At 39.1% G+C, this 14,049-nt stretch overlaps 1 protein-coding gene across 1 annotated transcript in view; it reads left to right on the top strand.

The window, feature by feature from the left end:
- LOC145663228 (U3 small nucleolar RNA-associated protein 14 homolog A) overlaps window positions 1-14,049 on the top strand; it is a 49,868-nt gene extending 35,819 nt beyond the window's left edge. Inside the window, exons 8-10 of the mRNA XM_081729596.1 lie at window positions 1,687-2,624; window positions 10,795-11,017; window positions 13,827-14,049. Coding sequence (XP_081585722.1) covers window positions 1,687-2,624; window positions 10,795-11,017; window positions 13,827-14,015 — 1,350 coding nt within the window. The 3' untranslated portion in view covers window positions 14,016-14,049. The remainder of the gene's footprint in view (window positions 1-1,686; window positions 2,625-10,794; window positions 11,018-13,826) is intronic.

Here is a 14,049-nt window from a genome sequence, read left to right as displayed (position 1 = left end):
GAAGCTTATGATCTGCAGTGTCTCCGCCCAACTGTGAAACATGGCGGCGGCTCGGTGATGCTGTGGGCCGCCATATCATGGTTTTCATTCTGTCACACTTAGCGGACGAATCACTGCCAACGATTATGTCGCAATTTTAGGAGACCACTTGCATCCTATGGTCCGGATGTTGTGCCCGGACAATGACGCCATCTTCTAGGATGATAATGCACCCATTCACACTGCTGGCGTTGTTGCAGCGTGGTTTGAGGAACATTGGGATGAAGTTCAACACCTCCCCTGGCCCGCCCAATCTCCAGATCTCAACATGATTGAACATCTGTGGTCCGTCTTGGAAACACAACTCTGGTGACGATTTCCACCTCCATCCTCTTTCACAGAACTGGCCGATGCCCTGCACGAGGAATGGTGTAAAATTCCACTTGCTACCATTCACGACCTGTATACCTCCATCCCACGTCGCATCAAGGCTGTTCTGAAGGCGAAAGGTGGCCCGACACCATATTAATCAGGTAAGTTGCAATTTCGTTCAAGTGTTTCTATTTTTCTGATCACCATCTGTAATACCATTATTAACTTTTTTCTTTATTTTCATGCTATCTCGATGAGACAAGCATCTCATACCACGTGGTATTCTTTGATAGTCTAGTGTTTTCAATTGCAAACGTAATTTGTGAAAACTGATTTGGAGTTAGGCTTTAAAACTTGATGTAAATGTGAACATTGGAAATGTCTGTGATCGGGAGTTATCAAAACAAAAAGTCTCAAACTGTCGCATTTTAGAGATGTTCTGACAAGGAAAGGACATGAGCCTGTCATGCGAACATCCGAATCAAACCTAGTCCATTCTATAAACACAACAAAGATATGTTCGTGCACAAAAAATTAGGTCAACGGAGTAAATCGGTGGGGACCATTAACCCTGTTAGAATAAAGAAAATCGTAGACTCGCAGTGAAATAGCTATTACATCAACACTGTTCATTGGAAAGTCATTATATATTCTTTATTCTCTTCAGCATGAAACAAGCTTTCCAGAGGTTCTATATATTGGGGCTCCTAACGTACTTGAACAGGGAAAATTGGGAGAATGTCGGGGAAATTCCCTCCTGAAATCTCTCATATCAATTTTGGACCTCTCTGCAGTGCTCCCGGGTAAAAGCACACAATCCACATGTATCTTGAAAAATACTATAGGAGATGAGAAATGTGTGTACTAAGTTTTGTATTGATAGACAGAATAGGCATGGGGGAAAGCATGTATTGGTATACAGGCTTTTCCCTCATATCTATTCCATGATTCGGATGTCCGGATGACAGGTTCATGTCCTTTTCTTGTGAGATTGTAAGAGGACTTCTGTCATTTTTTTTCACTCCGGCCTTTTGGGCTTCTTTGTCTTCGTATTTTGTGTGACAGGAATTTGACTTGGATTTCTTGAAAAATATGACAAAGGGCAGCACTTGGTCTGCATCTATCTTATTGAACTGTCACGACTCTTGCTTTAGAATACTTTGTATAACGTAGATTCAGCTTGTCTCGTGTATGCAAATAATGAAATAAGTCTTAAAATGTCAGAACAGCAACATACTTATGAGACAACGACGATCGCGTTAGCTCATCGACTTCCCAAGGACTAAATTGTTTTGTTCTATATATTAAGTAACGTAGTATTTCTGTGTGTTTTAGAGCCGGAAAGCGTTGGCTGAGCAGCTGTCTGTGAGTCGAGAGTTGACGCAGAAGTTGCAGGCGACAGAGGACAGTAGCGACGAGGAGCCAATGGAGGAGGCAGAAGCAGAGGAAAAGGTTGAGGGAGACACCAACCCGTGGATGGTGAAGCCTTCGTCAGAAGTGGAAAAGTTTGTGTCTGGCTACCGCAAATACTGGCAACAAAAAAATGCAGAGGCCGCTGACGTAAACGACGCAGAGGTAGTTGATAGTGACGTAAACGACGCAGAGGTAGTTGATGACGTAAACGACGCAGAGGTAGTTGATGACGTAAACGACGCAGAGGTAGTTGATGGTGACGTAAACGACACAGAGGTAGTTGATGGTGGCGTAAACGACGTTGAACAAGAGGAGCCAGGAAAGTGGGTGAAAGTGAAGAGGACGTCAAATGAAGCCAGTAAGAAGGAAAGAAAGAAAAAGAAATCCAAAAGTAAAAGTGGAGATAGTGAAAGCAAAAGGGAGAATGTGGAAAATGTAGATGTGGATGCTGGTGTGGATGTGGATATGGACCATTTATTTGAGACAGTTGACGAGAAACTTTCCCATTCTGTTAGCGAGAAGTTGAACCAGCTGAAAGCGAGTCTAAGCAAAGATGATGATAGTGATGATGAAGAACATCCTATTGAAGATGAAGAAGTAGTATCAGCGGAGAAGTTTGAGCAAAGCCTACCCGCTGACGAAGAAGTGAAGCAACCGAAGCGTCAGGAGCCGTCTCGCATGGAGGAGGCGACAATTGACCCAAAGAAGTTTGTGGCTGTGAAGACGAAGCATCTGAAGACCCAGCTTCCGGACGCTATGGCTGTTGGGGATGATTTGGATGACGAAGATGACGACGAAGCCCAGATAAAACAGACGATCGCCGAGGCTTTTGCAGATGACGACGTACAAGCAGAATTCAGGTAAAGATACTTTCTTTTTCAAAATTAGATTATGTGTATGTTGCTTTCCTGGCGGGAAGGCTGTGAGAGGGTTAATCAAGTAATGTTTTTAACTCTTATAAAATGGCCAGCCAGTCCTTGATAATTCCATCTTCTCTCTTTGGATGGATTTAGAGAATGTAAAGTTATATTCGAGAATGTTAGTAAAATATAAACTTGCAAAGGATGAGAGTTGGTAGTCCATTTTTGGCCTATGATACAGCAAATATATATTGTTTCAGTTTCCGAATATCTCTGTAGTGAATGCATAATATGTACTTTATGGATGTATAATTGTCAGGGTTGGCTGCTTCAGGTGTTTATAAAAAAGATTGGTTTAAACTAAAATAAATTAATAAACAAATTTAAGAGCAAAAATGTGGGTGATTCCATGTGGAATCAACCAAGCCCAAAATCTCATGGTGTCAAATTTCGATGAAACTTGGCGTACATGTATGCCCCTATGAGAGATGATCATGCACCAAATTGTAGCCCCTGTAGTTTCAGAGTATAGGGTTTAAAAAAAAATGGATAAATTTTATATATTTTGCAGAATCTTATTAGCTTCAATTGGTCATATCTCCCGTAAATATTGAGCTAGAAAGAATATACAATTTTGAAGACGAAAGAATAGGCCACAAGATATGTCAGGAACATTTATTGAAAATCAGATATTTTCCGCTAAATCCTGGGAGAATTTTGGATCAGTGATATCTCAGAAAGTGGTCATTTGATTTCCTTGAAAGTGGATACCAAGTTAACTTCGTATGTCCGGCATAGTGTGCCAAATGTCAACTTGGGCCTAGAGTCTACAATGATGTAGGGAGAGAGACTTGGTATGCCAATTTGTCAATAGTGATGAAGTAAGGTGTAAGAAATATTTAGCTATTACTGACCTGCTGGAAGTGATCAATTGTCAGTGGCGCCCGTATTGAAGCACTCGACTGGCTTCTTCCATCTCTTTGTTGCTGAGCGTGTATGCACTGTACGGCCAGTTGCAGTTATGGGATCAACAAGAGATATCACGTCACAAGCCGGCAGTGAGAGCATATCTGGTATATCTGGATATACAAAGGAAGGTGCTGGTCCATGAAGTCTCAGAAAACACAACTTTGCTGCTTCATGTGTCCTTGAATTGCAGTACACAAGCAAGCCACCAGAAGCCATCAAAGGTGCAAGTAACCAAGCCCCCTGATTCTGTCAATGGTAATGCCAGCTTGTGAGCCATCTGCTGCAATTACTAACTCTTCCTTAAAGTCTGGTTTACAAGAATATTGCCTCATTGCGACCTTTCTTTGAGACACAGGAACCACAGAATAAAATTTACGGATTCCAGGAATCTGTCTAGCTGCATCTAGTCTGTCCTTTAGGAAGGTAGCTTCCTCTTCATGTTCCCCCTCTGTGCAGTACACATACACTATTTTAGAATCCTTGCTGTCATTCCTGGCCCAGTTGTACAATTGGCATGGAGTCATGATCTTATCTTTGAAGGCTTGCTTTTCAAGCATTTCTTTTCAGTGCACCTCCAATACCATCACACACACCCGTGCCATGTGAGGTTACAAAGAAATGCCATTCACATGACACACCAAAGTCTTGGGAATACATACAGATATTAATGAAGTTTTTCCGCTTCTTGTATTGAGATGCAGCTCCATCAGAGAAGTAATACATTTTTGACACATTGAGAAACTTGTCTTTCAGGATTTGCACCGATTTTTTCTAATATAATTTAATCTAAGGATTGATAATGGAATGTTCCAGAGATCCCCACAGGATTACTGAATTACAGATTGTACCGGAAAAAACATTACTGCTAGGCCAGTTACACCCTACTTCACCAGTATTGATAAATTCACAAGTTGCCACATTGCCACCCCAGGTGTCTCTCCCGACATGATCATACGAAAATCATTGTTGACTCCAAGCCCAAGTTGACATTTGGCACACTATGCCGGACATATGGGACTACCTTGGTACCCAGTTTCAAGGTAATCAGGTTGCTACTTTCTGAGACATTACTGATCCAAATTTTTCCCAGGATTTCGCCGAAAATGATATTTGATTTTCAAATAAATGTTCCCGATATATCTTGTAGCCTATTCTTTCTTCTTCACAATGGTATATTATTTTTCTCTCTGGCTCAATATTTACGAGAGATATGACAAATTGAAGCTAACAAGGTTAAAAAAAATATCAAATTTGTCCAGTTTTTCACCATCCTGTATCTGAAACTACAGGAGGTATGGGGCTTAAATTTGGTGCATTATCATCTCTCATAGGGGCCTACATGTACACTAAGTTTTATCAAATTCTGAGACGATTTTTTTTTTCTGAAAATTTGGTTGATTTCATATGGAATGGCTCATGTCATAAATCATGTGGACTTCATAGTGAAATTTTCTCGTATCTCAAACCATCTAGAAGATCTTTTCTCACACATTACAAACTCAGGAAACAGTGGACCACATTAATGGGACACTTTAAGATGCATTTGTGGAACACGTTGAACACATTTATTACCAACTATGTGGATCAGACTAGAATCGTATGTTCCAGAACCTAAGCGAACACAAACAGAAATTACTATAAAGGAATTAAAGAAACACAAATCTTCGAGTGTAGATGAAATACTGGATGAGTTCATTTTACCGGTGAGGGAGAAATTGTGGAATACACAAACTCATTCTCCTTATCTGGAACAAGGAGGAATTACCTCGAGTGGAAGAAATCAATCATTGTTCCAGTTCACAAGAAAGGCGACAAAACTGACTGTAATAATTATCGAGGTATTTCTCTTCTGTCAACATCCTATAAAATCCTCTCAAATATTCCATTAACAAGACTGACCCCATACGCAGATGAAATTGTTGGAGATTATCAGTGCGGATTTAGACGAAAACGATCAACTATCGACCAAATATTTACCATTCGACAAATACTCGGAAAGAAGTGGGAATACAACACTTCGGTACATCAATCACGATATTTATTGATTTTAGAAAGGCCTACGACACGGTTAGGATAGAAACATTGTACAACATTCGTACAGAATTTGGAATACCGAAAAAACTACGTAGATTAATTAGGATGAGTTTAAATGAAACCCAAAGTAAAGTCCGGGTAGGAAAATATTTGTCCACGAGCTTTCACGTCGAGAATGGCCTGAAACAAAAAGATGCGTTGTCACCATTATTATTCAACTTTGTCCTGAAATACGCTATAAGGAAAATCAAAGATAGCAACCAGAACCTAGAAGTGAATTGTATTCACCAGGTTACGGCGTGTGCTAATAATGTAAATCTGATAGGGAATGATAGGAGAATAATAGGGGTTTAGAAGTGAATTGTATTCACCAGGTTACGGCGTGTGCTAATAATGTAAATCTGATAGGGAATGATAGGAGAACAATAGGGGTTTAGAAGTAAATGCAGAGAAAAGAAAATACATGGAAACTCGCCAGGATCGTAATACTGCAATTATGGATACATCAAAATATCAAACAATACTTTCGACAAAGTAGATGCTTTCAAATATCTATGATCAGTATAACAGACCAAAACGATATTCACGAAGAAATTAAATGTAGACTGAAAGCAGGGAACTCATTTTATTATTCATCTCAGAATATTTTGTCTTCACGAATTCTGTCGACGAATTTAAAGCTTAAAATATATGAAACGATTAACATATTTGTTGTGGTGTACGGTTGCGAAATATGGTCGCTTGCTCTGAGGGAAGAACGCACACTGAAAGTATTTGAGAATAAAATTCTGAGGCAAATATTTGGAGCTAAGAGCGAGGAACTACATAATTTATACGGTTTACCAAACATTGTTAGGATCATCAAGTCTACTAGGCTCAGGTGGGCAGATGATGTAGCCAGAATGGAAGAAAGTAGAACGCTTTCAAAGTCTTAACTGGAAGATCAATTGGAAAACGACATTAGGAAGACCTAGACGCAGATGGGAGGACAATTTAAGATGGATCTCGCAGAAATAGGAATACAAAGTAGAAAATTGGATGAAGTTGGCTAAGGATAGAAGTCAATGGAGAGCTTTTCTGAACGCGGCATTGAGTCTCCTAGTTCCATAGACTATAGAGTTAGTTAGTTATGTTGAACACATTTCCAAAGGATGGGAGTTTTGCACTATGTTTAGTTTGAATCCCTTAGATGGGCACCACCTTGACGAGAACGCTCTTTGGCCCAATCATGTTTAGCATAGTTTGTCGCAGGACTTCGGCAGGGGTGGCTGCTGTCTCCCTTCGGATGCTGTACTTCAGTTTATTGATGGTAATGGGATTTGTGATATACACCTTGTCCTTTACATAACCCCACAGTAGATAGTCCGGTGGAATTAGATCGTGGTATCTGGGTGGCCAATGGATCGCACAGAATCTGGAGATTAGGGGTCCCGAGAAGTGTTGGGGAAGATTTGTCATTGACATTACCGCAGTATGACAGGCGCCACCTGCTGCATCCATATGTCCCTTAGGCCAAGCCGTCTCGTTTCGGGAATGTAAAATGTTCGTAACATTCTGTTGTACCGCTCCAGGATGACTAACAATGTCATTAGGTTCATTCTTCTTTTTTTTTTTTTTAAAAAAAAAAAAAGAAAAAGAAAAAAGGACCTATCACATAGGCATGACTCACTGCACACCTTGTCACTATGCAATGGCATTTCATGTAACTGTTACGGATTTTGTCTAGCCTAAAATCGACAGTTTCGTTTATTGACATAACCGTTGAGGTAGAGTTATAGACATAATTACTGAGGTGTAAATGAGGTTCGTCGGACGTGATGAGGTGTTGCACTAAGTCATCATTTTTGCTGATTAGCCAATCACAGAACGTGGTTCATTGAAACTTATTTGGTCGAACAATTTGTGCACTACCTGTAGCTTGTATGGATACAGTTATAAGTCCTCTTTGAGGATTCGCCACACACTGGTACATGGAATATGCACTTCACGACATAGTTACCGAGTTAACTTCTTTGGACTTTGGTCTATGGCATTGGACGCATGTTAAATGTTTATTTCACTACGCAACGATCGAGGTCTCACGAAAGTTGTCAACAGCAGGTAGTATGATCTTTCAGGATGGTGCTACTTGTTTCTTAAAATGTTAATTGAAAGGTGATGCCTATGCTATGCTGTGATGATGGAGCTTCCACTTCTGAAGAACGCCTCCAGAACGTACGAAATTTCAGCGGCGGTCACTCTTGGTGTTAAGCTGTATGAAAAATATTCATGACTGTTACTGCTCGCAGTATTCAAAATATAAATATGTCCCATCAATATGACCTACCCTATAAATGCTTTATTAAAATCAACAGTATTTTCTGCGAGTGAACTCAAATTACCGTATTCATATCTTTGTGCACTTCGTTTATTGATATGAAAATTGAATATTGTATTTCTTCCTTTTCTCATTCTCTTCTATCTCTCTCTCATATAAACCCGAGTGATTTTCACTCAAGAGGGAATAGTTTTAGCTCAACGCTCGAAGACTAGAGTAGAGAAAGAGGTGAGGGGAGAGTGGAGGAAACTTCTGTTCATTCTGTATTTTGCATCTAGTAAGTACAAATAAAATAGGAATAGATCTCCTTTCCTTTTAGTTCAAGGAAGCGGATGTTTACATCTAACGGTGCGTTTTTTTCGTGTTTACGTGGATATTACACTGATATATATATATATATATATATATATATATATATATATATATATATATATATATATATATATATAGGACTCCTTACTTGTAGTTACATTAGAGATATTAAATTAAATATCGTAAGCTGTGTTCGGCCTAGGACGAAGATTTTAAGAGAAAGATAATATATAGAATTTTCCTGGTCCCATTAGTGCGGTGAGCCCGTCCATGGCTAAGCATTTAGCGTGGGAGACCCGGGTTCGATATCTGGCGGAAGCTCATCTGGTTCGAATAGTACGTTAATCAGTAGGTCCCGTCTCATATAGCCTCGCTGCTGCAAGGGACGTTAAAATCAACTCAACTCAACTACATTATTAAGGAACCATGTAAATTGTTCTGATCTCGAACTCAATGTACTGGGTTCGATTCCCCCTGATTGAAGTAGTCTTATTTAGGAGACTAAGGATAGCTTACTGTTATTAAATCTATATTCTATATGAAAGAGAATTGGTTCATGTTTACTTCACCTATCTATACTGGATCTATATAAAGATCCTCGCTATATAAGGTGAAACCTTTTGCCTGAGCTATACAACGGAAACATTGAATAGGGTTTTAATTTAGTAAGTTAAAATCTTTTAATTAATTAAAGAGAATAAAGGGCGCCCTTAATGAGAGCTAACCCTTCCATCTTCCATAGACCCTATATTTAATTTAAAAAAAAAATAAATTTAAAACTATGAAACAAATATAAAAGATCTTAAAAATTGAAAAAATAAAAAAATAGTATGTCTTGAATACTCGAATTATAAAAACATTTCTAATAAATAGTCAATTTCTTAAATGCAATGCTATTAAGAGAAAATTACTGCTGTGAAAATTTTGTATCTTTGTTATAAACGTAAGCACAACTTATAAAATTAAGTATATGTTTATGAATGTTAGTATATTAAGCAATTTAATTATTAAACATTACCCATTTAGAGAAGTAATTAATTTAATTACACATTAGAAGCCAAAATTATTTTTTTATTAAATGCGATAAAACAAAACTTAATTTTTCTTTTTAATACTTGCAAAATATACAGGGGATGGACAAACATATGGAAATACCTGGTATAAAAGAGGTAGCCATTTCAGACTTCTTAATGGTAGGCGTTGTGGTCACCGGTATACAACCTGGCCAATCGAACAGATGGGCCAGTTACAATTCAGCGCCCGCTTCATGCAGGTTATCGTGAATCGTGCCTGAGCTAACGAAGTTTCAAAGAGGCCAAATCGTGGGTGCGCGTATGGTGGGAGCTTCCGTGACGAAAGTAGCGGTAATGTTTGATGTATCAAAGGCCACAGTCTCGAAGATCATGACTGCGTACGAGTATTCTGGAAAAACCGCATCAGCGAAGCTCCAGTGTGGACACAAGCGTGTGTTCCGTGACCGAGACAGACGCACATTGGGTAAGATTGTGACCAAGCAGGAGATCACCACGGGCCAAAAGTCACAGCTCAGCTGAATACAGTGCTTAGAAACCCTGTTACCGTCAGAAGAGAACTCCACAAGCAGGGTATTTATTGCCAGATCTGTAATTCCCAAACCACTAGTGACTTTTGACCATGCTGCTATACGGAGTTCGTGGTGCAACGTCCATAAAAATGGAACAGTGGAAGACTGTCATCTGGTCGGTTGAGTCTTCCTTTACATTGTTCCCAACTGCTGGCCGAGTTCACGTGTGGAGTGATGATTTGGGTAGCCATATCCGGTATTCTGCCGGACCCATTATCACCCTGTATAGATATGTCACTGGCAAGGAATACGTAACCATTTTGAGTGACCAGCTGCATCCCATGGTGAAAACTTTGTTCCCAGATGATAAGGCCGTGTTTCGAGATGACAGAGTCCATGTTCATATAGCTCACATCGTCCAGGACTGGTTTGATGTGCACGAAGGTGAAGTGTTACATCTGACATGACCACGATTGTCAGATCTCAATATCATTGAGCACTTGTGGTCAGTTTTGGAAACGAAGGTGCGAGCCCGCTACCCACCACCGTAGTCTCTACAACAACTTGTATCTGCTTGGCGGAAGAATGGTACAATATCCCTTTGACAACCATGTGCTATCTGTATCTCTCCATTCCCCATCGATGCAGGCCGTTCCGTGTCAAAGATCCTACTCGGTATTAATAAGGTAATGTTCAATTTTTCAGGTGTTTCCATATTTGTGTCCATTCCTTGTATATATTAAGTTTAATACAGGTTATATGCAACTTTGACCAACAATTGAACGAAACGTGCGCGCACATACTTGAAGCTGGGAGTCCTTCTCACTAGTCCAGTGGTTAGCGTGTGCGCTTTTGATACAGGAAATCCCAGTGGTGAACATCCTGCAATAGTTCAAATTTCACTTTTTGTCTCACACAGACTGGCTGCTGGCAAAGGACATAAATATAAATGAGTTATTGGTCTCGTATAGTGCTGATTGAGATGTGTTTTTCAGGAGTGAAAAGGAGTCTGAGGTAAACAAATCGAAGGAAGCGACGATTGACTTGACGCTGCCTGGCTGGGGGGAGTGGGGTGGGAAGGACATTGCCCCCTCCAAGAAGAAAAAGAAGAAGAAAAGGTTCGTGTTGAAGGTTGTGGAGCAGAAGCCTCGTCGAGATGAGAACAAAGGCGACGTCATTATTTATGAAGAAAAGACAAATAAGATAAAACAACACCAGGTGAGTCTCTCAAATGGGAAGTTTAACAACGCATTTGTAGAAACAAATGAATTAAATTTCGTTTTAAATAAGGTCCTTTAATATCTGTAGCAGAATGTCCGTTCTTCGCACGGGAAGAACAGGATTTATGGAATATATATGAAATTTTTTTTTTCTGATTTCGAAATACTTGTTGATGTGGGTTTGATCTCAGTGGAGTTGCGTAAAGCCTCACACAATTGATTCTAAATATCTTCTCCCTCAGTGTTTTGTCGCAGCTTCGAAACTTAGCCAAATCGATTTCTCGCATGAGATATTCACATTCTGTATACTAAGTAAATTTCGTGCGTGTATGCTGAGCGCTTCAAAAGAAATCGTAATAATAATAGAAAACCTTTTAATCCAGCTACCTACCACTCAGAACGAAAATAATTTAAACTCCGTGTTACTCACACTTTAGGATATACAGACAATATTCGAACAGAATTTCAACTTCCTAGAGTAAAAAAACGTTTAGGTGTTGAGTTTCAGAAAACGCATGGTCAAGAGTGCAAAATTTTATTTACTTACACAGATTATTTCGTATATCTGGTGAAAGGCGGACAAAGTTACAGGGCCCCTTTTTTCTTAGCGGTCACATTTCGTTAAACTCCGTGTTATCCTTTCCTTAGGATTCAATGACAAAACTTGTACAAAATTTCAAGTTTGTAATTCCAGCTATTTTAGAGATTGCTAAATGACAAAAAATCCTTCAAAACACCTTTCTTCTGTGGGGAGTACTTTTCCTTAAAACTGTGTGGTATCATTAGCCTATGAATTTCAAGTTCATACTTTTCCTACATTCAACAGCCCTTCTCCTTTTGGGTCACATTTCGATAAATTGTGTATTTAGTGGAAACATTTGTACGGAATTTTTATATTTCCAGTTGTTTCGAATATGTAATGAATCGCAAATACTTTCAAAATGTATTTGTTCGCTTAGGAATCACATTTCGTAAAACTGTTCTATGGAGAAGATACTTGCAAAATTTCAAGGTTCGACACCGAGTAGTTTCGGAGATTTTGTGAATGACTGGAAGCATTTTACCCTTCTTTCTCCGCTCAGGAAAAGTTTTCGTTTGTTTGTTTGTTTAAATCAAAGTTAATATCACCCGCGACATACAGAGATGCCAAATGACACAATCTGGTGCTTCCCTACCCTCAGTTCCCCACATTCAAAGTTTCGTCATCTTTCCTCAAGCCGTTTCAAAAATACAAGGGTAGTGCGGGACTTTCGCCTTATCGTGTACTTATATTCGTTTTAGTTAATTAATTTATTAGATTGTTCGACCGATGATCCAGGTTCCCACTATCCAAATTCCATTCGAGTGTTTGTGTTCTAATGAAGAAAGATTCAAATACTTTCCTATCAATGTTTTTTGAAGATGTCTGGAGAGTCCTGTCTTTTCGCGTTCCTTATGCGTTTTCTAATCCTCGTGTTCATATTTCTTTTGGTAATTCCTATATAATGTTTGTCGCAAGTGCAAAAGTCTGGTCCAAATGTAGATCTTCCATTGTTTATAATATCTACATCTTGCACCTACCTGGATACGTTTTCTTCACGTCTTTCCGAGCAGGGATAAATAAAGGTTAGTGTTCTTTCTTCTCATTCGGGAGCTTCCGCATTCAAATCCTGTGGACGGCCATCCTGAGTGTTCAAGATTATCGTTAAGCCTACTAGGGTGATATCTTTAAATATAGGTTTCGACCAACTTCCTCCCATATATCATTGTCAGTTGTCTGTAATGTAAAATGCTTCATATTTGCAGGGTATTTGGAATTACGTTAATAAACAAGTCTGCTGTTTCTACAGAATAAATTCCATAGTCATCAGCATACACATAAAAGTTAAAAGATCAGAAACCTTGTTGCTGGTTAACTTGAAATTATCATCCTTATAACCAAAGGCATTTCTGATATTACCCTACTTTACTGTATCCTTTGTGCTGCCACCTAATTTCAGAGGCTATAATTTATCTTCCGAAGAGATTGCCAGGAATAAAATGTATCAGTCCTTCCACCTTGTTTTTACGTTTATTCATCAAACGTTTTTTTTTTCAATTTTAGACTTTTTTCTTTCAAATATTGTTGTATTTTGCTTTGTACCGTCTTATTTATGGTGGAGCAGACGAAAATGGAATGGATTTTGAAGTCAGCTTGGCAGTCAACTGTGACCTGCGTGAACTTCGAACTTATAACTCTGAGATGTACGTATCAATGGGGCATGGGCTTTTGCTTATTGAATGCCTTAAGGAGGTTGTTGAGAACTGTTTGGAGAAGTTTGAAGAAAACTTGAAAAGATGATGAGAACTAGGCTCCACCAAATCGCACAATACATGTAAGAGTAGCATTGAAAATCACGAGGAACCCTAGTTCTATCTCAGAGACAGCACCATGTCCTTAGATTCTCTTTAGGTTCTCCCGTTTTGTTCCACATTCTCATTCCACCGCTCCCTTCACAATAATTCAGTTTCGTAAATTATCTGTCTCCTTTATAACCGTGGGACGTGAAATAAAAACATTTCATTTCATTTGACGAAATAACAGGGAGAAAGAGTCAGAAAAGGGCGCAACAACCTAAATTTTTTCATCCCTATGTAAATTATGCTGAATAATGATTTAAACCATGCAGGTTTAAATTTTCCACAGAAGCTAGCCATTGTATTATGAACAACAAATAGTTATTTGTTTGATATTTTATTTTGATTATACGTTTTGATATGCTTTTTTGTTTCACCCATGCAAATGACATTGTTGCAGAAGTAACTGACTAAATCGCATTGTTTTCCAGGTGAATGACCTGCCGTTTCCTTTCACGAGCGTGAAGGACTTCGAAGCGAGCATCCGGGCGCCCGTGGGGAATACGTGGATTCCTGAAACGGCCCATCGAAAGCTAATCGCCCCGAGCATTGTCACTAAGCTTGGAACAGTCATCGAACCAATGGACGAAGAGGCGCTCGTAAAGAAAACTTCATTGTAATTTATTGCAATAAAAGAAACTATTTTTACAATTA

Source organism: Thermobia domestica, chromosome 10, assembly GCF_964235325.1.
Source record: "Thermobia domestica chromosome 10, izTheDome1.hap1.1, whole genome shotgun sequence".
Classification (NCBI taxonomy): Eukaryota; Metazoa; Arthropoda; class Insecta; order Zygentoma; family Lepismatidae; genus Thermobia; species Thermobia domestica.
This window is presented reverse-complemented; position numbering and strand designations above follow the sequence as displayed.